Consider the following 25,806-nt stretch of genomic DNA (forward strand, 5'->3'; position numbering starts at 1 on the left):
TAAAGTGAGAATACAGAGAAGACAGGTAGGGGAGTCAAGAGAAAACAGAGTCCAGGCAGGGGAGAGATGTGAGCAGGGCCAGGTAGGTAGGAGTCAGGTCTTGAAGGCTGTGGTGAACTGCATTGGTATACTGGGTTTTAACCTAAGGGCATCAGGAAACCATTGAAAAATTGGAAGCAGGGGAGGTGATAGGTTTGTGTTTTTCAACTATCTCTGACTGTAGTGAAGAGAGTGAATTGGAGCAGGCAGTTGGAAGTAGTGAGATCAGGAGGTCCGGGTATGCTGAAGTCACTCAGGATGATGAATAGGACCTAGAGATGGAGACTGAGCCAAGTGCCAAAAGCCTCAGTGGGTAAGAGGCAGTGGTTGGGATGAGTAGGCAGTGAGGACCGGAAGAAGGTGGGATTGCCAAATGATCTTGGAAGAATTCTAGTTTGTCTTCGGGGGCAAGTAAAGGATCGGTGGCCAGGAGGACGCCAGCTCCAGCATCAGAGCTGCCTTGTGAAGGCTGTGGCTGATGGTGTCTGAGAGGGAAGCATTGTTCACAGGAAACCTACTGGCTTCAGTCAAGACGGGTTAAAAGGCTAGATCCATGGAATTTTCCAGAAGGCATTGTAAACAGGATTGGGAGGGAGTGGAAGAGAGCATAGTGGATGAAGAGAAAAGCACAAAGAATAATGTGAGTGCCTTTTAAACCTGGATGACTGGATTTGCAATACCTAGGGCTCTTGCATTTAAATTAGGTGGGCTTTCCATGGCTTAAGTTAGTACTTTTTAACTTCTTGCCCTCATGCTTTTAGATCTCAGTTCATCCTTCTGGTCAACCAGGTCAGGTATATTTAATTGAAATAAAAAGCTTGTATGACAGATTGAAGAAATTATTTAAGAAAGAAGTTTCAGTAAGAGATTAGATTTTATTTTTAGGTGGTGCATTAATAGGTTTTATGTGTTTAAAAGCTTTAACTTTCTTCAAACTTCTTTGGGGGAGGAAAGAAGGGAGTAGGAGAAACACAACAAAGAACAACCCACCTAACACCCCCAAACAGTCGCCTTTTTTGTTCTGCTAGCTTTTTCTGCCATTTTGTTTTCATTTGAATTGTGCTCTCTCTTTTTTCTTCCTTTTTTTAATCTGACAAAATATTTTAGTGATTGGATGAAGACAGAAATCATGACTATTTTAGCTCGACTGTCACCTTCAAGGCATATCAGTATTGTGTTTAGCTGCATGTGACAGGAAGCTGGCTGGACTGGTCAAACCAAGGTCTTTTCATTTATCTCACATAACAAGAAATCCAGAGTTGGCCCATCTTAGTAGTTCTAGCTGTTTGATGAAACGTTCAAGGACCTGCCCCAGCATTCTGACCATGAGGCTTGAGTCTTTACACCAAGAGTAAGGATTTTAGCTTCAAAGATGGACATTTATTGCTCTCTGTTGTGGAGATGCAGAGATAGGCAGGGGAGCCCCAGTATAGCAGGTATCCTCCACAAGGCCCTTCCACTCTCTGCTCAGCAACTCTGAGATGGGCCCTCTCATCGTCCAGGGTGGCAGCTGGGGCTCCCAGGCAGCAGAATGGAAGAGGAGGGCATGAAGCAGGGATAGATTGTGTGCTACTTGCCTTTTAGGAAGAGTCTTATAAAGCTGTCATAGAATACTTTAATAGCATAGTCACATGGTCATGTCTAAGCTTCAAAGAATACTGGGAAATGGAGTCTATTTTGGTATGAGGTACCTACCCTGGATCAGAGTTCGGTTATTCCTGGAAAAAGAGATGAACTAGCAGTCTCTGCTTCAAGCCTCATAATTCACCTGCAGGCATGATAATATCCTGGCATTGGGCTGGACACAGGGAATGGGTTAAGGACCTAAGTAAGTACCACAAAGCCTGTCCTTTTCATCTGAAATACCAAGCCTTTCCTGGGAAGCTTCGCTTTGTGGACATGTGTTCATATCTGATTGGCTAGCACTGGCTCACCTGATAACCCAACTTCAAGAAAATCGAGGGAGGTGAATTTTTAACTGAGTACTTTGCCACTGTGAATAAAGTCAGGGTTTTGTGAGAAAGAAGAGGCTAGATACTGGATAGGCAACTAGTAGTGTCTGTCACAGAGTGGTAATGGAAATCTAAAATAATTATAATAGGGCACTGAGTGTCCTCCTGTACTTCCTGAAGCCCCATTGCCACAGTGCCACAACAAGATGGAATTTGGTAGTATTAGTTGAAAATAACAGAAAACCACAGTGGCTTAAATTAAGGAGGTTTTTCCCCCCCTCACAACAAGAAGGCTTGGAGGTAGTTTACCTGCTCACATTGTTTCAATGGTTCAGTAACGCCACTGTGAATCTCTTAGTTTTTCTCTTCATGGTCTCAAGATGGCTGCTAAAGCTGCAGCAGTTACACCCACATGGAAGACGAGAAGAAAGGAGAAGGAAAGAAAATACACTACTAAACGATCTCATTGGTCAGAACTGTGCCACATGGCTATTCCTAGCAGCAAATGAGGCTGGATGAGGTAAAATACTTGCTCTGGCCTCCATAGTCAAGGCTGTAAAAGAAAAGGGGGAAGGGCATTGGGTGATGTAATCTTTAGTGTCAGCCACAGAATGGAATAAATCCATTATACAGTCATCAGTTGGCTTGTCAAAAATGGACTTTTGGCCAAGATGGCAGCATAGCTAAATGTGGTGCTCGAATCCTTTCACAGCCACATCAAAATTACAATTACAGAACAACCATCATTCAGACCTGCCTGAAATCTAGCTGGAGTGAACGTCCTCCAACTAGGAATCTAAATAAGAAGCCACATTGAGACTGGTTGGAGGGGTAGAGATGAGGAACAGGGCTATTCCCAAACACTTGTGTGGTGGATAAAAATTGGGGGGGAAATCTTCACTGCAGAGGTCTTCCCTGAGGGGAAAGCCTCATATGAGGCCTCCAAACCTAGGGTTCCAGTGCTGGGAACAGAAGTCCTCATAACTTGTGGCTATAAGAAGAACCAGCAAGGATTGAAGCTACAGGAGACAGGGGGCTACTGGAGTCCCAGGCAGTATCTCTCAGGGGCCTGTGCATGGACTTAACTCTGACTTTGTCCTTATGAGTTCCAGAACTGGGGCAGTAGCTTGAAAGGAACCAAGGACATGCAGTGAGGAACTGAATTGTCTGGCATCAGGTGAGAGCTATGGGGCAGCTTTCTGCCAGACAAAAGTGCTGGAAAAGCCATTGTTCCTTTTCTGATATCCCCCCTTCATCCTCTCCCAGCCAATGTTTGCATCATGGGGTGCTGGAAAGAGAAGAGAGAAAGCAAGAAATTGAAAACATTTGAAAAAATAATGATGGAAACTTCCCTAACCCAGTGAAGGAGATACACATTCAAGTCCCAAACAAGATGAACCCAAAGAGGCTCATACCAAGACACATCTTAATTAAAATGCCCAAGGTTAAAGACAGAGAATCTTAAAAGCAGCAAGAAAAGAGCAGCTTGTTACCTACAAGGGAGCTCCAATAAGACTGTCAGCTGATTTCCAAGCAGAAACTTTCTAGGCCAGAAGGGAATTACAAGAAATATTCAAAGCAATGAACCCTGGCCAGTTAGTGCAGTCGGTTAATGAGTGTCATCCCAGAACAGCAAGGTTGTGGTTCTATCCCCAGTCAGGGCACATATTCTGAAGCAACCAATGAATGCACAATGAAGTGGAACAACAAATGAATACTTCTCTCTCTTTCCCTTTCTCCTCTCTCCTCTTCTACTTCTCTCTAAAATCAATCAATAAAAAAAATAAAACTAAAAAATATTCAAAATGATGAAAAGTAAGGACCTACAACCAAGATTACTATACCCAGCATAGCTATGATTTAGAATGAAAGGACATACAGAGTCCCAGACAAGAAAAAGCTAAAGGAGTTTATCACCACCAAATAGTAATATGTGTAATGTTCAAGGCTCTTTAAGAAAAAGAAGAAGCTTGACTTGTGGTGGCGCAGTGGATAAAGCATCAACCAAGAAGAAGAAGAAGAAAAAAGATTAAAATTCAAAAATATGAACAATAAAATGGCAATAAACACATTCAATCAACAATTGAATCTAAAAAAACACACAAGCAGAACGGAAACAGACTCAGATACAGAGAACATTTTAACTTGCCAGTAGCAAGAGGGTGAGGAGCATGGGCGAAAGGTGAGGGGATTAGGAAATACAACTTGGTTGTTACAGAATAGTTATAGGGATATAAAGTACAGCATAGGGAATATAGTCAATAATAATGTAATGTGCATGCTGTCAGATGGGTGTGAGATTTATCAGGATGATTACTTAATAAGTTATATAATGTCTAATCCAGGGGTCTCAAACTCGCGGCCGGCGGGCCGCATGCGGCCCGCCAAACAATTTTGTGCGGCCCACAGACTAATCCACGAAGTTAAGGTGCCAGGCTGTTTGCAGGGAATGCGTGTTCTTCATAGTTTCTTCAAGCCTCTTAGAGGGCAAACTACTGAGTTGTAGCTTAAAGAACTCAGCTGTGCTCAATAGTATTCAAAAGATTTTATATTCTGAGTATATTAGTTATGTATTTCTATGTAACAAATTACCAGAAACTTAGGGCTTAATACAACAAATACTGCTGACATTCATTGTGTGGACTCGCAGTTTTTGAGGATCAGGGTTTCCAGGAGGTTGTATCGCACTGTTTGGGGCACCCATTTCGGCTCGCTCACATGATATTGGCAGGCCTCAGTTGTCTTGCTGGCCACGGGCCAGAGGCCTCCATCTGCCCCACGTGGCTGCTCCATAGCCACCTGAGTGCTGTCATGCTGTGGCAGCTGGCTACTCCCAGGCAGATCCAAGAGAGAATGAGAGCCCGAGATGGAAACTGACAAGCGCCGTACTATGTCATCTCTTCTCACTTCTGCCTGCTGCTGGTGTCACATACCACCCTGGTGACGGGGAAGGGACCAAACACACAGGGTGTGAATGCCGGGAGGTGGGGGTGCCTGGGGACCGTCATGGAAGCTGGCAGCCACCCTGAGGCAAAGATGCTTTCTCAATTCCATGGTTAAGGACGCACCGCTAAGGGAAGAACAATTAGTATGTCTTTTTTAAACTTTATGAGACTTATTTTAGTATATGTTGATAAGGAAGAAAAACTTAAAAGACATTGTGAACAATAAATCTAACACTAAATAACAGTTTTTCCTGATTATATATGTATTATTTCTCCCCAAAAGATGACATATACTACTCAGGGTCTCCCATTTGTGGATGTCCAGATTGAGTGCTCAATGAAGCACCCAGGCATAGGGAAAAGCATCAAGTTTCTCCTCAAGTGATACTTAGATGCTGATTATCAGCTGTCATCCAGCATCTCTTTGCTTTTCCCTAGTTGTTTTCCTTTGTTATATGTACTCCTCATCTATTTATGGCGTTTGTCATGGGAAGAGGTCCTTTTAGATTTTTGTCCTCTATTTTTCTGATGACTAAATTTCTCTGAATTTATTTTAACAGATAAAAATCTGGATAATGCAGTGGAAGCGGCAGAAAAATTTAAATTAATCCAAGCAGCATATGAAGTTTTGAGTGACCCTCAGGAAAGAGCATGGTGAGCATTGCGCTGTCCCTCATCCTGGTTTATTTTGTTGGGAAGAACTGTCAATAGAGGGTTTAAAAAAAATGTAATCCATTAATGTTTTTTGCTGTGCTCTGAGGCTTCTGTCAGCTACTTGTTATATCAGATGCAGTATTTGGGGAGGAAGGAACTTAGAGATGTTTACTCTCACTCTGATTTTATAGCTGATAAAAGGGAAAGCTTGGCAATATTAGATAGTTTTCATTTTGGTACTTATAAAGTGACTTCTCATTAAATATAGTCTCTTTGGTGTCTGAGCAATTTCCTGATGTCAGATAAGGAAGAAGGTTGACTTCTCCTTAAAAAATGAATACGGTGTTTTAATGCAAGAATTATAATATTTTCCCTACAACTACTTATATAAAGAAATTGAGTTAAGCTTCTCCATCTATGACAGATAATTTTACTAATGATGACCTTGTAATTTAGTATCATTTCCAAACAAGTTCTATGTTGGGAAGTCTGAGTTTTCGGTCTTGATAAAGTTTGTGCCACAAAGGAATAGGTGTTTCGCCCTGACAGAACTGCCAGACCCTGCTGTTCAGAGAGCAGGTGGGTGCTCACACTGCAGTGCTGGCCCTCTGTACTGGCAAATGTCATGGCCACAGTGGGTGGTCAGGAGGAAAAGGCAGTAAAGACAGTTCTTAGAAAACTGTCTTTTATATGGAAATCAGAGAATCCTGGAGTTCCTTGGGAGGACCCACGGAACTTGTAGAGCTGGCCTTGGAAATGCTTTTGTTTCCCTTTCAGAACTTTTGGAGTCTTTCCTGATTTCCTTTTGCTTTAGCCCCGTCTCTTCATCTTAGTTTGTTTTCCCATCCCGAGGACTCCCTGCCTCTTTAGTTAAATCTCCTGCCTCTTGTTTGGAGGCAGTATTGTGCACTGACTGGGAAGCAGCACAGTCTTCCCGGCGCAGGGGGCCTGGTTTGGAATTCTAACTTTGCTGCTTAGTGGCTTTATGATTATGGACAGCAGGTTATTCAGTGTCACTGAGCTTCAACCTCCCGATATATCAAACGAGGATAACAACTGACTTGGCAGAGTTATTGTGTGGGGTGATTGCATGTATGAAGCTACTAGATTATTTACATAAACATAGCAGCAGACTTCCTTTGGTAAATTCTCAGATCCCAAATGTGTAATTAACCATGCACACAAGGGCTCGCTCGTACTGTAGAATGCCTAGAGTATGACAGAAGTTGTAGTTATAGTTTTAACCAGCAATTTTGTGAGATTTTCTTTTCATGTTGATTTTTTTTCTTAATCTTTTTTGTTTGTGGGTTGGACACATTAAAATGTACAATCATAACATTTTGGCTATTTCAGAGTAAAAATTCCTGTTGAATTCTTACATATGTAGCCTTCACTGATGGTGCTCTTTTGCCTGTTTAGGTATGATAATCATAGGGAGGCTCTGCTCAAAGGCGGGCTTGATGGAGACTATCAGGATGACAGTGTCGACTTGCTCCACTACTTCACTGTAGCCTGTTACTCGGGTTACGGAGATGACGACAAGGTAAGAAAGGCACTCCCTTATCAGTTCTTACTGAGCACATCGTAAGACTCTCATATACACAGAATTCTATCATAGAAAGGGAAACTGTTCATTTTGAAAACTAAAAAAAACATTGCCTTCATATTTGAACTGTCAGCATGTTAAAAGATTACCCTCCATCTGGAACCTTGGTGTACTTCAGTGACAGAGCTTGGGGCTTTAACCCTTTTTTTTTTTTTTTTTTGTATTTTTCTGAAGTTGGAAATGAGGAGGCAGTCAGACTCCTGCATGCGCCCGACCGGGATCCATCCAGCATGCCCACCAGGGGGCGATGCTCTGCCCATCTGGGGCGTCGCTCTGTTACAGCCAGAGCCATTCCAGCACAGAGCCATCCTCAGCGTCTGGGCCAATCCCACTCCATGGAGCCTTGGCTGTGGGAGGGGAAGAGAGAGACAGAGAGGAAGGAGAGGGGGAGGGGTGGAGAAGCAGATGGGCGCTTCTCCTGTGTGCCCTGGCCGGGAATCGAACCCGGGACTCCTGCACACCAGGCAATGCTCTACCACTGAGACAACTGGCCAGGGCTTTGTAACCCCTTAACAGTTAGGTTTTTCATCTTTTATTTTAAAGTTGTATTCTGTAATTAGACCATCAAGTATTAAGAATTGTGTTTCTGTTATCTGTTACCTGTTTTTTAGGGCTTTTATACAGTGTATCGGAATGTTTTTAAAATGATTGCAAAGGAAGAACTAGAATCGGTGTTGGAAGGGAATGCCGAGGATTTCCCATCGTTTGGAGACTCGCAGAGTGACTACGACATGGTGAACGCATTGCCGTTTACACTTAGTGATGACCAGTGTGTCCTTTCCCTAGTTCTTTATTTAAAAACAATGGATTCTAGGCCTGACCTGTGGTGGCGCAGTGGATAAAGTGGCGACCTGGAACACAGAGGTCACTGGTTCGAGGCCCTGGCTGCCCTGGTCAAGGCACATATGGGAGTTGATGCTTCCTGCTCCTCCCTTCTCTCTCTCACTCTTCCTCTCTCTCTTTCTCCTCTCTAAAATGAATAAATAAAATCTTAAAGAAAAATTATAAAAAAAATAAAAACAATGGATTCTAGTTCTTGATCCTATCCTATGACTTTCTCCCTCTCTCTTCTTTCCTGGTAACGTCCCCCCGTTATTCATTTCCCTACTAATTGACCATGGTCCCATCCCATTAATTTGCATGTTAAATTTATGCCAAAGAGTGATTTATTTTGTTAAAGCTTTAGAAAGATTGACTTCTTATTTGATTAATAGTAATCTTTTAAATATACTGTTCACAGAAATTAGGGGACATTTAATTGCTTCATATTCATTTTGAAATATCCCCTAATTTTTGTGAGCAGTATATGAAGGACAAAAGATGTTTTGCATCACTCATATTTGCTGCCTTCCTAAAAAAGTCAAAATAAAAAAACTAGCATTTTACCTGTTTTTTTTTGTCACTAGGTGGTTCATCCTTTCTACGCTTATTGGCAGAGTTTCTGCACTCAGAAGAACTTCTCTTGGAAAGAGGAATACGATACCCGACAAGCGTCCAACCGCTGGGAGAAACGCGCCATGGAGAAGGAAAACAAAAAGATGCGAGACAAAGCAAGGAAGGAGAAGAATGAGCTCGTGCGACAGCTGGTAGCTTTCATTCGGAAAAGAGATAAGAGAGTGCAGGCTCACCGGAAGCTGGTGGAGGAGCAGAACGCGCAGAAGGCGAGGAAGGCTGAGGAGATGCGGCGGCAGCAGACGCTGAGGCAGGCAAGGTGCATAGTGCAGGCCCGGGCCTCCTGTGCACGGCGCGGGGTCGAGGAAGCTCGGCAGGTGCCTGCGGGCTGCTTTCTCGTTGGGCTTAATCATCATCCGGGCTGCTGCTGTTGCCTTTTTTTCCCAATCCTGACACTGTTCAGTGGTTTCATAGGCTGTGAATAGAAGTTGTTTTTGAATGGGATGTTTTTCTCCTGAGACCCTTTGTACTTGGGATCCTTTACAGATTTGCAAGTGTAACAGTCTGAACTCCCACTCTGTGCAGGCCTCACTCTCAGAGCGTTCTCCATGACAGTTCTGGGAGGAAGTTCTGGTCCTGTCCTCATCCTAGAGGAAACGGGGCAGACCAGCCCAAGGTCACATGGCCAGTAAATCACCTGGACAGGGTCTGGATCCAGGAAGCCAGTCCAGCACCTGTGCCTTAACCATCATGCAGCACTGCCTCTTTGTCAAAATACTCATGCAGGTCATTTTAGTGCAGTGGTAGTCAACCTGATCCTTACTGCCCACTAGTGGGCGTTCCAGCTTTCATGGTGGGCAGTAGTGGAGCAACCAAAGTATAAATAAAAAGATAGATTTCGCTATAGTAAGTTGTTTTATAAAGATTTATTCTGCCAAACTTAGCGAAAATCCAACATAAAGTATATACTTGGTAAGTAATTATTATTATATGCTTTAACTTGCTGTAACTGTGCTTTATAAATTTTATAAAGTAAAGTTACTTCCCTACTTTGTAAATCACCATTACTGTGGAACCGGTGGGCGGTTAGAAAATTTTACTACTGACAGAGATACAAAAGTGGGCGGTAGGTATAAAAAGGTTGACTACCCGTTTTAGTGCCTTCCAAGTTTTGTTGTCTTTGAGTTATTGTAGAAGTTCTACTGTCCCAACTCTCATCTTTTGAATATTCACACTTTACTTGACACAACTTAAAATCACTTGAAGACTTTTAGTAAGCTATTAAGAGTTTTATGTGTTAAGATCCATTATCTAGTTAAACAATTCAAACCAACACAGCTGCTAACAGATTTAAAATGATCGCGCTGGGCGCACTTGCTAAGTTGTGAGCATTGAGGGCTGGGAGGGAGCTCTGTGTGGGGCGTGACTTGAAGCCCCGGGAGTGAGTACCCCACAGAGCCCGTGTTTATGCCTAGAATGGCGGAGCAGTACAAAGAGCAGAGCTGGATGACGGTGGCTGACCTGGAGAGGGAGCTGCGGGAGATGGAGGCGCGGTACGAGAGGGAGTTCGGAGACGGCTCGGATGAAAGCGAAGTGGAGGACCGAGAGCTCAGAGACGGACAGGATGGTAACTTCTCCCTTTCATTGGGAACCTTTAGAAATCAGTGTTTCTGTGCAGAGGGGCGCCCTCAGTCTGCTCCAGGTGCCAGGAAAGGGCCCAGGCAACGAATGGAATGGGCCAGGGAGGTGGACCTGTGGAACACCCAGAGTTCACAGTTGGCTTGCTGTCTAAGTGAAACTGAGCATCTGGATTTATGTGACATCTCCCAATATTTAAATGTGGCAGATAATGAAGATGAAAAGCAGTATTGTATAGTCCAAGGAAAGGTAGTCTGTTGAAGTAGTCTAATTTTGGTAATTTGATTAACAAACTCTTTCTGACCACATTTTAAACAGTTTGTGCTTCTGGCTGTATAAATAGATTGACAAGTGGGCATATTAACAGACTGGTTTTTTAAAAAATGGCAGCTAAACAGTAGGTCTAGTTTTAATAGCAGCTTTGTACAGAAAAGCTGGTATTGTGTAGGAGCTGGTGTGGTATATGTAAATTCTTTCGTTTCTGACTTTGTGGAAAAGTTCTCAGAGTGCTGAAATATTTACAAATGTGCTTTTTCAGACTAATGGACCAAATGATAAAGTGACAGACTTTTATTTCTTTATTCAAAAAGATTAGGAAATGAACTTTGGCCCTGGCCAGTTGGCTCAGAGGTAGAGCGTTAGATCGGCATTTGGAAGTACCAAGTTCAATTCCCAGTCGGCACACAGGAGAAGGGACCATCAGCTTCTCTATCCTTCCCTCTTCTGTCTCTCTCTCTCTCCCCCCTCCCCTCCTGCAGCCTTGGCTTGAATGATTTGAGCAGTTTGGTCCAGAGTGATGAGGGTGGCTCTATGGCAGGGGTCCCCAAACTTTTTACACAGGGGGCCAGTTCACTGTCCCTCAGACCATTGGAGGGCCGGACTATAAAAAAAAACTATGAACAAATCCCTATGCACACTGCACATATCTTATTTTAAAGTAAAAAAACAAAACGGGAACAAATACAATATTTAAAATAAAGAACAAATAAATTTAAATCGACAAACTGACCAGTATTTCAATGGGAACTATGCTCCTCTCACTGACCACCAATGAAAGAGGTGCCCCTTCCGGAAGTGCGGCGGGGGCTGGATAAATGGCCTCAGGGGGCCGCATGTGGCCCGCGGGCCATAGTTTGGGGACCCCTGCTCTATGGCCTCGCCTCAGGCACTGAAATAGCTCAGTTGCCAAGCAGCAGAGCACTGGTCCCAGATGGGCAGAGCATGGCTCTGTAGGGGGATTGCTGGGTGGATCCTGGTTGGGGGGCATATGGGAGTCTCTTTCTCTGCGTCCCCGCCCCTAAGTAAAAAAAAAAAAGAAAGGAAATGACCTTTTTTTTTTTTTTTTTTTTTTTGTATTTTTCTGAAGCTGGAAACGGGGAGAGACAGTCAGACTCCCGCATGCGCCCGAACGGGATCCACCCGGCGCGCCACCAGGGGGCGATGCTCTGTCCCTCCGGGGCGTCCGGGCAGAGGCCAAGGAGCCATCCCCAGTGCCCGGGCCATCTTTGCTCCAATGGAGCCTCGCTGCAGGAAGGGAAGAGAGAGACAGAGAGGAAGGAGAGGGGGAGGGGTAGAGAAGCAGATGGGCGCTTCTCCTGTGTGCCCTGGCCGGGAATCGAACCCGGGACTTCTGCACGCCAGGCCGACGCTCTACCACTGAGCTAACCGACCAGGGCACATTTTTTTATTAATGAATAAAAATATGTATGAAAGTGCTTTGAAAATTACAAAGCACTCTAAATGTGAGGTGGTGTATTTATGCAATTTTACAATTATATAATGCTTTCACATATAAGATCGTTTATTTTTTTTTAAGATTTTATTTATTGATTTTAAAGAGACAAAATAAAGGGGGAGTGGGAAGCATCAACTCATAGTAGTTGCTTCTCTTCTGTGTCTTGACCGGGCAAGCTTGGGTTTCAAACCAGCTAGCTACCAAAGCATTCCAGGTTGATGTTTTATCCCCTGCACCACCACAGGTCAGGCACATACAAGATCTTTCTTGATTCTCTTGACAGTAGCCCTTAAATGCAGGTTTTGCTCATAGAATCAGCTGCACTTTACTGAGGAAGTAACTAAGACCCTGAGAAGCTGTGATGTATGTCTGGGAGCATATGACCATTTTCAGGTCCAGTTTTAGCTTCAAATTTAGCATTTCTTATTAACTATTTGAGTAATCAAAGTTTATTTTATGTATATAATATATTGAAAGTATATACATAAATGGAAAATAATCCATATACTAAACATGGGGTGTATTTTGATCATCATTTATAATTTTAACAAGCGTGTCCTTCAGAGTCATATTAACATCACTTTTTATAAAGAACCATTCTGTCCAGTGATTTTCAACCTTTTTTTTTTCGTGGCACAAACACACACTAATTACTAAGGTCAGTGCCCCTGTCTAAATACAACTATTTTCATCTCATGGCACAAATAAATCAGTTACTAAAGAAGAAGAGGTCAGGGCTCCTTTTTCTTTAGTAATTAGTTTATGAGTGTGTGAGAAACAAAGGTTGAAAATTACTGCTGTAGACTATAGAAGTGATGCCTTGAGATCTTTATTGATCCCATAATAAACCCCTTATAAAGATAGAACATGGTATTGTGCAAAGACTTTATTGCACTTTTTTGTTGCTTAGATTTTTGGATTACCGTATATTGATAGTAATTATTTCATTGTAATGAATCTTCAAGCTTATAAAAAAGCCTGTAAAGACAATGTTAAACTTCACACATAATAACAATTTCATGACCTAATAATGATAGAATGTTATAAGCTAAGTTTATTTAAGCATTTAAGAGTGGATTACAGTTATGTGTTTTAACCAAATCTTGCTCAAGAGATAAACTAAAAAAAACTTTGTTGAGAAAACTGCTTTGTGGTAGAACTACGAAAGTGACATTTAATTTTCTGAACATAGCTCATTCCTAGAATTTTGAGAATTTTTTTGTCTTCTGGTAGACTTATGAAAAGAACTTGAAAGATAAAGTGATTTATTTATCTCTTATAATTTAGTGCTGCTTTTAAGGGCCAACTGAAATTCTGATACAATAATTTGGGGTTTTTTTGGTAAGGAAATAAACATTTTATTTCTAATATGTGTGCAACTTTAAATACACTAAAGAGATGTGATTAACATGTTTTAGATTTGTGCTCTAGTCAAACAGGCTTCTTACTGTAGGCTTCCTCCTTGCAGGGAAAGAGAGCGAGGAGGCCGAGGACGCAGAGCTTTATGAGGGACTGTACTGCCCAGCGTGTGACAAGTCTTTCAAGACTGAAAAGGCGTACGTTTAGTATCTTTGAACTCACCTTTTGTTCTGAGGCGAAGTGTAACGCTTTGAAAGTCCTAAAGAGAAGATGCCAGTCATAGCCGCTCACTAGTCCCCTCATGTCATCTTGGGAGATTTCTCTCTAGAGGGGAAAGAATAATTTGCACCAGCTGTTAAGCCTGTTGTACCAATTTTCAGTGTGGTCTTTAGAAAGAAATGTTGCTGTTTTTGGCAAGGAAGACGTAGTCACATGGGCAAGGAGGCTGGACCAGAGCTAATGATCTCTGTTGCTGGTGGCAGACTCACTTCCAGTCATCACACAAACAGACCATTGCTGCCAACCTAGGAACTATGAACGTGTCCTGTTATGGGGACATTTGCTGAATAGAAGGACTTTATCTTATGGGAACAGTGGTGAAGAAAAATAATTAAAATTGATACTCTTAAAGAATAGAAATAATGTGGGGGGAAATGTAGCATCAGCAAGGGAAAAGGAAGCAAAACACGTGCAGTAAAGAGAAAAGGAAGGAGACCAAAGGATGAGAAGGAGGGTGTGGGCATCGGAAGTGGTCTCACTCTGTGCCCCCCAAGGAAAGGGTCACAGAGCAGTAAGAGAAGTGGGGAGAGGTGGAGCAGAAACAAGCAGGAAAACAAAAGCAACAGTGAGAGAGTTAAAATTATTGTTTAGGCCCTGGCCAGTTGGCTCAGTGGTAGAGCATCAGCCTGGCATGCAGGAGTCCTGGGTTCGATTCCTGGCCAGGGCACACAGGAGAGGCGCCCATCTGCTTCTCCACCCCTCCCCCTCTCCTTCCTCTCTGTCTCTCTCTTCCCCTCCCGCAGCCAAGGCTCCATTGGAGCAAAGTTGGCCCGGGCGCTGAGGATGGCTCTGTGGCCTCTGCCTCAGGTGCTAGAATGGCTCTGGTTGCAACAGAGCAATGCCCCAGATGGGCAAAGCATCGCCCCCCGGTGGGCGTGCCGGGTGGATCCCAGTTGGGCGCATGCAGGAATCTGTCTGACTGCCTCGTTTCCAACTTTAGAAAAATACAAAAAAATAAAAAATATATAAATAAAATTATTGTTTATTTGGAAACAATGTCAAATTATAGGCAAGTTGCAAGACTAGAATGTAGAGTACCCGGCTCACGGTTCACCCGTTGCTCACAATTTCCCCATTTGTGTGTGCTTATTCTCTCTCCCAACACAGTTTCTTCCTGAATAATTTGAGAGTCAGTGACCTATTTAAGAATAAGGACATTCCCTATTCTTTATGATCAGAATACAGCTGTCAACTTGGGGAAAGTTATAACACTGATATGGTCCTTTTATCTCCTTGACTGCCCACATTCCACTTTGGTCATGTGACCTTTTATTAATGTCCTGTACGGCCTCTTTCTCACTCGATACAGGACCCAGTCTAGGGTCAGGTCCTGCATTCATTGTCTCATTGAATCTGCGCCAATTCCCTTGTCTATGCCATTGACATTTCAGAACATTGGCCCTTTAAAATATATTTTTTTAAATTTTACTGTTTTTATTTTTTTTAATTTATTGATTTTAGAGAAAAAGAGAGAAACATCGATTTGTTGTTCCAATTATTTACATATTCTTGTATTTTGGTTGATTCTTGTATGTTCCCGAAATGGGGATAGAACTCACAACTTTTGCATATCAAGGTGACGCTCTAACCAACTGAGCTACCAGCCAGGTTCCTAAAATATTTTTGGTAGAGTTTTTCTCATTTTGGGTCTGTTTCCTCATGATTGGGTTCAAGTTGTGTCTGCCCAGCCGGGACACCACATAAAGCTGTCGCCCGCAGGGTGTCACACCTGGAGGCACATAGCCTGTCTGCCCCTCGCTGGGCTGGCGGTGATCCCTGGGCGCCCAATCAAGGCGCTGTCCAGTTTTCCTACCGTGAAGTCAGTATTTTTTCCCTTGCAGCAAATTTTTTCTTACAGCTTATTTCATCTGCGCGAGACACTTGGAAACTATTCGAGCATCTCACTCCCTGTCAGGGGTTCCTCCCGGGTTGAGCCCCCGCTGAGCTCTTCCACTTGCTTGCACCAGCTGCACTAGGAAGGTCTCACAGTGAGGCTCTTTTTGGTGCTCGTGCTCCGGCATCATTAGTGTTCAGTTGGCTTTCTGCCGTAAACAAGGGTCCCCGCTGCCCCCTTCACCTGTCTGAATGTTGTCAGTGGTTTATATTTTGTAATTCATTGTTGCACTTTCTGTGCTCACATTTCTCTAGCAGTGGTTACCGAGCGTTCCTTCAGCCTGGCTCCCGTGTCCTTGTGACACGTCCCAATTGTATTTTTGAGCACTTTCTAGTACAAAATGTTCTAGTTTCTCAAGTAACCTTGACCTGAAGGGGAATGTTTGTGAGGGAGAAGAGTAGCAGTCCAGACCAGAAACGGAAGTGAGTGCAGGTGGATGAAATTGACAGATCCACAGGGTGGTCCCTTCCAGTCTGTGGCTCCCGCTGTTTCAGTGTCATGGGCTCTGTTGTGTGGAGCGCTGTGTAGTGGTCTGCAAGCAGGGAGTTTACAGGGGAGGTGTGTCTGCACTCACTACAGGGAGTAGGAGTCAGAAGGGAGACCCCTCTTGGGAAGGTGAAAGGCAGCTGTTGAGAATAGCAGAAGGAGGTGAAATACTCTCACACTGTCTTCCTTTTGAAGTTAGAATGTTGTTTTGTCATTTCCCAGTGATCCCTCATGGCCCATGGCACAACCTGGAATATGTAAACATTTGGCAAATGATGAGTGGAAACAAGGCTTGAATTTTAAGAATTAGAAAGTAAAAATAATAGTGAATTTGAGAAAAAAATAAGTAGGGAGAAGCTATGCAGGAGAAAGAGCAGTGTCCTAGGCTTCCAGCGTCCATAGGCCTAAGAAATCCCCATGGGTCTGTTCTCTCTGTAGCATCACTAACGTTCTGCTTAGTCAGAAAAGAGTAAATTTTAACTTGGTTGCACTTGGCCAGCGACACTGTTGGGCACACCTGACATGATTCGGTTGCAGGTACTCACGTTGGATTGTTCTTTCAGCATGAAGAATCACGAAAAATCCAAGAAGCATCGGGAAATGGTTGCCTTGTTAAAACAGCAGTTGGAGAAGGAGGAAGAAAATTTTTCAGGATCTCAGACTGATGAAAATCTACTGAATGCCAATTCTGAGGAGGAAATGGAGGATGCCCCAAAACAAAAGTACTCTTAAAAACGTCACAGACACACTTACCACACTGAGAGATCGCATTTTAGTGCCGTTTTATTGCAGAGAAGTTATCCCGTTATGCTAGTCTTTTCTGCATGATGTCAAGTACAATTACAGGCTATATTATGACTATATTTAAAAGTAGTGTTATACATAAATAATTGATATGCTAATTACTGTCAATTGAACCACTTACAATTTTCTAAAATGATTATGTGGACATTTTCTTTTCCTTTGAATGCTTAAGGATATTAAATAATTTTAATATTTTACTTCTCTGTATCACTAGTGTTTCAGCATTTTTCTTCATAAGTCTTCATAGGTCAAGTATTTGATTCGACATTTTGATTTTTATTTGTTCTTAGGCTTTCTAAAAAACAGAAGAAAAAGAAACAGAAATCAGTGCAGGTATGTTAAAAAGTTTTGTTAATGTTAAATATCAAATACAGATTGTAGGTCTCTTGCTTATTCAGTATCATCCGTATTAAGGAGAGGGACTTTTTCTCTATATTCATATAGATTATAAAATTATTAAAAGGAGTTAAAAATATTTCTTTTTTTAGCTCCCATGTATATGTATGTAGCTAATTTATTTAATTAGTATTGTCTGTATGTTTAAAAATTTTGCATGTGGAATTCCACCAATACAAATTAGCTGAGTGACCCTATTAAAAAAATATCTGGACACATGACATCTGCAAATTGAAATTTTACAGAAGGAACATTTGGTTAGAAACTTGCAATGATTGTGATTATTGGAAGAAGGTTGATATTATTTATAAATTTAAGTAGTTTAGATATTTCATATTCGGGGTCCACAATCAAGAATTACAGCCCTGGCCGGTTGGCTCAGCGGTAGAGCGTCGGCCTAGCGTGCGGAGGACCCGGGTTCGATTCCTGGCCAGGGCACACAGGAGAAGCGCCCATTTGCTTCTCCACTCCGCCGCGCTTTCCTGTTTCTCTCTCTTCCCCTCCCGCAGCCAAGGCTCCATTGGAGCAAAGATGGCCCGGGCGCTGGGGATGGCTCCTTGGCCTCTGCCCCAGGCGCTAGAGTGGCTCTGGTCGCAACATGGCGACGCCCAGGATGGGCAGAGCATCGCCCCCTGGTGGGCAGAGCGTCGCCCCTGGTGGGCGTGCCGGGTGGATCCCGGTTGGGCGCATGCGGGAGTCTGTCTGACTGTCTCTCCCTGTTTCCAGCTTCAGAAAAATGAAAAGGAAAAAAAAAAAAAAAAAGAATTACAGTCCGCTCTTGGTGTCTCTAGGGGATTGGTTCCAGGACCCCCTGCAGACACCAAAATCCATGGATGCTCAAGTCCCTTAAATAGAATAGCATGAGACAGAGCATACAGTCTTCCCTCTGTATCTGCCGCTTCCTGTCCAGCTGGTTGGAATCAAGGATGTAAAACCCACAGATACAGAGGGCTGACTGTATTTTTACATCAAAAGGTATTATGTAGATATATGTGGGTAGCACAACCTTCTGGATGTTTTTGAACCTATTAAAAACAAAACGAACTTGTCTATTTTACTAAGGATATTTGGTGGTTCTAAAGGGAATGAAATTGATTTCTATGCCATTTTCATATAATCTAATTATATTATTAAATGTTAAATGTAGTTTTTTTAATAACTGAAATTGTTTTTAACAAAACCTAGGTAATACACTAATAATTTTTCATAAAACTTTAGATTTCGTTTATCCAAATGGTGATAATATACTTGATAATTTTTATCTGTTCCATATGCCAAAAATGATTTATGTACAAGTTAGCTACTGTTAAAATTGTGACTTGGAACTTTTTGCTTCAATTACAAAACCACGTTAAGTTGTACATTCCTCTTACAAAATGACTCATACCATCTTCCACCAAGACGGTGTAGTCGTTAGTTCAGAGCCCTCTCTCTGCTTATGTGCCAGAACCACGAGGTAGAGACGGAATGAGGAGAGGAAGAACTGCCACCTAGCCAAGCCCATCTCCTCTCGGGTCATGAAGGACTGACTAATAATTAAGACTGAATAATAAACACACGTATTTATACTCTTAGCAATGAAGATGCTTCAGTTGACCACCCCAGTTTTTCTCTCTAAAGCTTTATTCCTTGGTAATACTTCCTGTTTGTGGTTCCTGATTCTATCAGGGAGAAGCCCAGTGCAGACCTACATTTGTGTGTGTAGCACTATGTACTTCCTGAGTTCTTTCTGAAGGGGAAGGTTGTATGAGACATGCACAGGTAGATTAAAGAGCAGGAAGCAGAAAATGCTGACAATTGTTAAACATCAGATGGGGAGTTTTCTGTATGGTCCAAAAAAAATTTTATAAGCCAACACAATTTTGTAAGTTTTCTGTAAAAGAAAACTCCTAAACTGAAATTGAATGTAAGCTCACAGATGACCCTGGCTGACAGAAAGGAAAAATCAATCCAAGAAACTTTTGAACACAGTCCTCAAAACACCATCCATGGGACATGTTTTAAAGATAAAACTAACTGCAAAAAAACACAAATCTTGAACTTAAAACTTAGTAGATATTTTGATGGTATTGGTATTTCAGAAACTGTTGTTTATAATCTGTTGTTTTTACTTTTTCACTAATTAAGTCTTTTTGTAATGAGTATCCATTTTTTTAAAATTATCTGCTTCTTTTTATTACCTGAAAATATACTCCAACAAGAGTGCAGAGGACATTATTATTATATATTACAACTATTTGTCAACATAACATAAGAAGCCAGTATTATTATTATTATTTTTTTTTTTGTATTTTTCCGAAGTTGGAAACGGAGGCAGTCAGACAGACTCCCGCATGCGCCCGACTGGAATCCACCCGGCATGCCCACCAGGGGGCGATGCTCTGCCCCTCTGGGGCATTGCTCTGTTGCAACCAGAGCCATTCTAGCGCCTGAGGCAGAGACCACAGAGCCATCCTCAGTGCCCGGGCCAACTTTGCTCCAATGGAGCCTCTGCTGCAGGAGGGGAAGAGAGATACAGAGAGGAAGGAGAGGGGGAGGGGTGGAGAAGCAGATGGGCGCTTCTCCTGTGTGTCCTGGCCAGGAATCGAACCCGGGACTCCTGCATGCCAGGCCGATGCTCTACCACTGAGCCAACTGGCCAGGGCCAGAAGCCAGTATTATTATAGACTCATTTTGTAATACATGCATGTTTATTACCTAGAATTATGACGATAATTTCAATGAAAATGGAACTGTAGAAGGAGTAAAAGTGGATCCAGAAGATACCAACTTAAATCAAGACAGTGCCAAAGAATTAGAAGATAGTCTCCAAGAAGATGTCGGTGTCACAGAGACGGTTGAGCTGTGTGATGATCTGAAAAGTGAATCTAAAAGGTGAGTCAGAGGGCACGTGGTCTGCTACTTACTTAATGTTGGGAGTACGGCTGTCTTGTCCCGTGTCAGACAGGATCTGCTTTCCCATGGTGGCTGGGGTAGATTGAATGCAGCCGTCACTCACATATCCAGACACGTGTATACAGATGGCGCGTGATGGAAGGAGAAGGCTGGGGGATGTACTCAGACATTTCAGCAGCACGGCTGAGGTCAGAGAGAAGTCACGAGTGCAGTTCCTGGGCCACGTCAGGCCCTGGTGGTAGACCAGGGCAGGTCCCGCGCAGGGAGGCAGCGTCTCTTCCCTCCTTGTCGGACATTTTTGTCCCCATCCTCCTCTGTTCCTCTAGAGCAGTGATTTTCAACCTTTTTTGAGCCGTGGCACATTTTTTACCTTTACAAAATCCTGAGGCACACCACCTACCAAAATGACACTCTGTTAGAATTTATTTAAAGTTTAAATAAGTTACATTTATTAAAAAAAAAAGTTAAATAAAAAAGGATAACCCCCTCATATATAGTCCCATGTAACATCCCTCATATATACAGTCCCATGTAACATCCCCTTATAAATACAGTCCCATGTAACATCCCCTCATATACAGTCCCATGTAACCTCATATATACAGTCCCATGTATCCCCTCATATACAGTCCCATGTAACCCCTCATATATATAGTCCCATGAATCCCCTCATATATACAGTCCTGCTAATAGATACTGGAGCTTTCATCAAGGTTGTGGGTTCAAATCAATTTGGCAAATACTCTCTCTATATAGAGACTGGACAAAATCAATTTTAGAAAATGTTGGGTACTTGTGTAACATCATAAGTCCTCAGAGCATCTCTACTGTCAGATTGAGAAGTTTGCTTTCTAGGTAAGGATTCTGATAAATACTAGAGTTCTCCCTGAGGTTGTGGGTTCAAATCCCATGGTCAGCTGGGTGAAGGGGCCTTGGTTCTGTCTGTTTTGATGGTGTATATAGAGATTTGAGCTCTTTAAGAAGATGACCCTTCAGGGGGCCATATACAATATAGATAACATTGTGATGCATTGTATTATCACCCTCTGCGGGGGCCTCTTTTAAAAAGAAAAAGGTCAAATATCTATATACACCATCAGGATAGACATAACCAGCTGAGGCTGAGGCTTCATCTAGTGGTGGCAACATTTACCTCCAGTCCTGAGCAGGATTAGAAATCGGGACCATGGGGAGGAGTAGCAGCTTCAACTACTCGCTGCGGCCACACAATGACAAGTGCGCGGCAGCCCAGAGGGGCCCTTCCTGGGTGTGGATGAGAGGCAGCCTACTATTGGTTCATCACTAGTGGTCAGGATGAATCCTAGAAGGTGATTGGTCAGTGAGCGTTCCCTGTGCCTCCACTCTTCCTGTCGCTGATAGCTGGAGGGATTGTGAGGGGAATGTTTATGTTCGGATGGAGGCGGCTGGTGGCGGGCCAGATAAATAGCCTCCGCGGGCCGTATCCAGCACGCGGGCCGTAGTTTGGGGACCCATGTTTAATTTACCCACGGCACACCTGACCATGTCTCATGGCACACTGGTTGAAAAACACTGTTCTAGAGCAGAGTAGTTTTTTGAGGAAAGAGCTGAAGAGTAAGTAGCCTTAGGTCCCTGTCCTAGGACTGTGTGAGAATTCATGTGACAGTAAAGTGGGAGCCTCGGTGACCGTGCCCCACACCGGAGCAGAATGAGGGGGCAGCGGAAGGACTGTAGGGCTGTGAGGACGCTGGGTGCACGGGTAAGGGGAGCCCCGTGTGGAGGCCTGGGGAGCTGCAGTGGTTAGAAAGGAAGGCGGGGCTCTGCAGCCGGGACTGCTGCAGCTGGGGAGTGGGACCCTGGGAGGGGGAGTTGGACACCACTCTGATGCTAGTTGTTCCACTTCACACCTGCAGAAACTGAGTCTCAGGCAAGTGACTGCCCGAGAACAAAAGCTGGTAAGTGGAAAGGTGTTTAATCCTGGTCTGCCCGACTCCTTGATGGCACCCAGAGAGGGGCTTCGTGGGGCCCAGGGGACTTGTAAAGGCCTGCTTGGTAGGCATGAGGGGTGGGCTGAAGTGGGGTCTCCAGGCTCCTGTCTCCTTCATCTACAGCTGAATTTTCTCACTTGTTTTCCGTATCACCCCCTCGTGGGGATTTTCAGGGGGAGGACTAGGGTGCTCACTGCTAATGTAAGACTGGGTGAGTTCAAGTGACTTCTTCACTGCTGAGGAGTGTCAGGGCTGGGGTACATGCATGCACGCACTCTCATACATGCGCTCACGCACACACCTTAGTGTGCGCTGCCTTCTGGGGCCCTCTGCGGCTTCTCTGCCGTGCACACACACACTTGTACACACACACACACACACACACACTTACACGCGCACCCCCCCCCCCCGAGTGCACACTGCCTTTCTGGGGTCCTCTGCTGCCTCTCTGCCCTGCACTGACACACATACATTCTCATACACACACATACACCCAAATGTGTGCCGCCTTTCTGGGGCCCTCTGCTGCTTCTGTGCCGTGCAGGGACACACACACTCATACACACACATATACACACCCCCCAAGTGCACGCGCCTTTCTGGGCCCGCTGCTGCCCCTCTACCGTGCACTGATGCTGGCCACCTGCTAAGTTCTTAGTAGAAAACGTGTGTATCTGGAGTACCTTTTTATTTTTAAATTAAGCTCTTAGAGATTAGCTTCAGGAATGTAGCTGCCCTCTTTCACAAAATGGTAAATTACTCTCCAGGAATAGTATCCTGAGTTTTCTTGCATATATTTCTGGCATATCTGGGGTGCTATTTTGTAAATTAGTAACTGTTAATTGTGGCCTTTTATGTCACTGTGTCCTTTTCTCGATGCTTTCAAAGCTGGCGAGTCCCGCCCAATGTTGTGTTACCCCGTAATCAGCACTGTTTAAGTGCACAGGCAGGCAGACCTCAGAATGTTGGGTTAGGGCAAGACCACCGCAATAAAGTGGGTCGTAATCGTTTGCTGGTGGAGGGTCTCACTTTCAGGTTGTAACACACAGTCTCTGTGGCGCACAGTGAAACGAGGTCTGCCTGTATAGGCCATTGAACTCAGTACGGACTCTGGGTTTTTGCTTGAGGAGTATGGCCGCGTTATCATAAAATGTTCCCTATAACCTACCCTGTCCGCTGCTCTTTAAGTAGAGTTGCATTTAAATTTTACCCTAGGAATTTGATTGGCACAAGTGAGGGAAAGTCTGAAGTGATTAAGGAACGTAAACTCCATAGAGAAGACCGAGTCAAGGTCAGGAGTTAGAGTGGAATGCGATGGACACTCACCATGGCTGGCAGCTTCCGGTTAAAGGCTGCACGGGGGACCCGCCAGGTCAGCAGAAAGGACTCAGTCTCTTAATAAAGGACAATCCTTTATGTTGAACAAATTAAATTTTATGAGAAGAGCATTACAGCGTCTTTATTCTCTCACTTCATCGTGAAGCCGTCAGAGGGTTTGTCTGCACCAGACAGGATCCGGTTCAGGACGCTGTGCTGGGGGAACCGCACCTGGTGTCGTAGACTGTGAGCGATACTGGTTGGCTGTGACGATGGTTCATTTCAATCAGTGGAGTATTAAGTGCTTTGCTTTTTAACAAAAACCCACATACTATAAAAGTTCAGAGATTTTTGAGGGGTCTCAGTTTAGCTTAAGTTTCAACTGTTTTAAGTAAATGTCTTAATTTTTGTGTCAAATCCGATCTGTAATGTGATCTTTGAAGTTGCTCTTTAAAGCTATTTATTTGAGGTGTGAATATTAATTTCTATGGCCATTAAAATTAATGAATTAGCCTTTTAAGGCCATGTCATCCATGTCATTCTTTTGGATCTTCTTGGAAACAAAATGACAGAAGGGGTGTATTATTACTGGTTTATGCTAATTCTTTCACTTATTTTCTAGTGTTCCTAAACCCAGAGGAAAGAAAGCCAAGGATATGAAAAAATCTGTCAAAGTACCTACTGAACCACAGACAGTGGTAGGTCAACGTTACATTGACATCTCTTCAGTGGCTCTTGTTATCTAAGCCAGTAGTTTTCAACCTTTTTACTTTTGGGACCAGTGAAAATAGAATTATTTTGGGGATTGCTAAGGCAGAAATCACCCTGAGCATAAGTGGATTTGACTGAGATCATTGGGTCTATAATCTTCATATAGTATCAGGGTGTGGTGAACTCTTTCATGGACCAGCAGGAAATTTCTGGCGGACCAGTGGTTAAAAAACACTGGATTTGGTAGGCCTTCTGCACCTGCTGCACAGGTGTGGACTGGACCTGTCAGCACTTTTCTTTGACAAATGTAGAATTTATACATTTTCTTCTTTAAAACAAAAGGAGGCACATTGGAAATAGCGGCTTGTACGAACAAGTACTACTGTGTTTTCCATTACTTTGAAATCTAAAGCCTCGGTGTAGTGCATAGGGGGCATGCTATTGAATGTCTCAGGATTCTTAAGGTTGATGCTGTTGGTTCATTGGACTTAACTTCCAAGAATGGCTGCCTCTCTTGAGCCGGTCTTGGTAGCTGTCCATTTTGTTAAAAGATCTCCATTTTGCAGTTTTTTAATATTTATTTTTGACATGGAAACATACACTGTTGCTCTTAGATAACACTTGCTTTTATTTATGATTTTCCCCCCTTCTCAGAGTGATGTTCTTATTTGCTGTACAACCTGCCATAGTGAATTTCCATCCCGGAATAAACTGTTTGAACATCTCAAGGCCACAGGTCATGCAAGAGCACCTTCATCAGCATCTTTGAATGGTGTAGCAAGTAGTCGAAGCAAGAAAGAGAAACGTAAAAACAGATAGACATTCTGCCAACGCTTTTTTCTCTTTGTCTCTAGATTTTGAAACCAAAAACTGAACTGAAATCATCTAAAGAGTTAAAATTTCAGTGATCAGCAATTTATTGCATTGTGGAAGATTATTTTTTATCTTGTAAAGACATTTTTCCGTTTAATATATATTTTTAAACATTTCATTAGTGATTGAATTCTACTTTTGCCATCTGAATTGACTTGAATCTCTCACAACACGTAAATATTGTAAAGTACACATTCTTTATTTCTGTTGGCTCATATGGACAGAAATGTACAGGGAGAATTAAATTATTTTAACACATACAAATGCCCATTTCTGTTTTGTTCTGTGAATTTCCTAAGAAGTATTTTTATATGATTCAAAGCTTTGTTGATGACTTTAGATCGTTTTAAAATCATCATAGATTTTTTTTCCCCATCTAGTACCATGACTCCAGTTCTAATTTTCAAAAATTTTCTAATAACGTTGATTACTGTATTTTTTCCCCTCAAGGACAATGAAAGGTAGAAATTAATTGAACATATGTGGTTGTGTTTCAAGAGTAGTATCTCTCAAAGGTAAATTATGTTAATTTAATTTGAGATTTTACTGGTTATTATCAACAAGATACATCTTGGGTTTTTTTGCTTTGATTTGAGCTGTGGAGGTGGAAGCAAATTAATTTATACAGTGCTGCCTCCTCAGGCACAGAGACAGCTGTGAAGCATGATTGATGGAGGTAGCAGATGGTTGAGAATTTATACTGACATTTTAACAAGGGACATTCTGCCTTGGACTCTGCACTGTTTTCAGAAATTTTTAAATTTATTTTTTTACATCATTTAATGAAGAAAAGCTTTTTTAAATGAAAGATTTTTGAATAGGGCTGATATTTATGCCATCTATTCTGTTGCCAAGATGAATATT

At 42.9% G+C, this 25,806-nt stretch overlaps 1 protein-coding gene across 1 annotated transcript in view; it reads left to right on the forward strand.

The window, feature by feature from the left end:
* DNAJC21 (DnaJ heat shock protein family (Hsp40) member C21) overlaps positions 1-25,200 on the forward strand; it is a 28,054-nt gene extending 2,854 nt beyond the window's left edge. The window contains exons 2-12 of the mRNA XM_066244277.1: positions 5,497-5,590; positions 7,010-7,133; positions 7,808-7,930; positions 8,603-8,907; positions 10,064-10,215; positions 13,430-13,517; positions 16,543-16,701; positions 17,074-17,116; positions 19,881-20,053; positions 23,981-24,056; positions 24,724-25,200. Coding sequence (XP_066100374.1) covers positions 5,497-5,590; positions 7,010-7,133; positions 7,808-7,930; positions 8,603-8,907; positions 10,064-10,215; positions 13,430-13,517; positions 16,543-16,701; positions 17,074-17,116; positions 19,881-20,053; positions 23,981-24,056; positions 24,724-24,888 — 1,502 coding nt within the window. The 3' untranslated portion in view covers positions 24,889-25,200. The remainder of the gene's footprint in view (positions 1-5,496; positions 5,591-7,009; positions 7,134-7,807; positions 7,931-8,602; positions 8,908-10,063; positions 10,216-13,429; positions 13,518-16,542; positions 16,702-17,073; positions 17,117-19,880; positions 20,054-23,980; positions 24,057-24,723) is intronic.
* The last annotated feature ends 606 nt before the right edge of the window (positions 25,201-25,806 follow it).

The sequence above is a fragment of the Saccopteryx bilineata genome, chromosome 1, assembly GCF_036850765.1.
Source record: "Saccopteryx bilineata isolate mSacBil1 chromosome 1, mSacBil1_pri_phased_curated, whole genome shotgun sequence".
NCBI lineage: Eukaryota > Metazoa > Chordata > Mammalia > Chiroptera > Emballonuridae > Saccopteryx > Saccopteryx bilineata.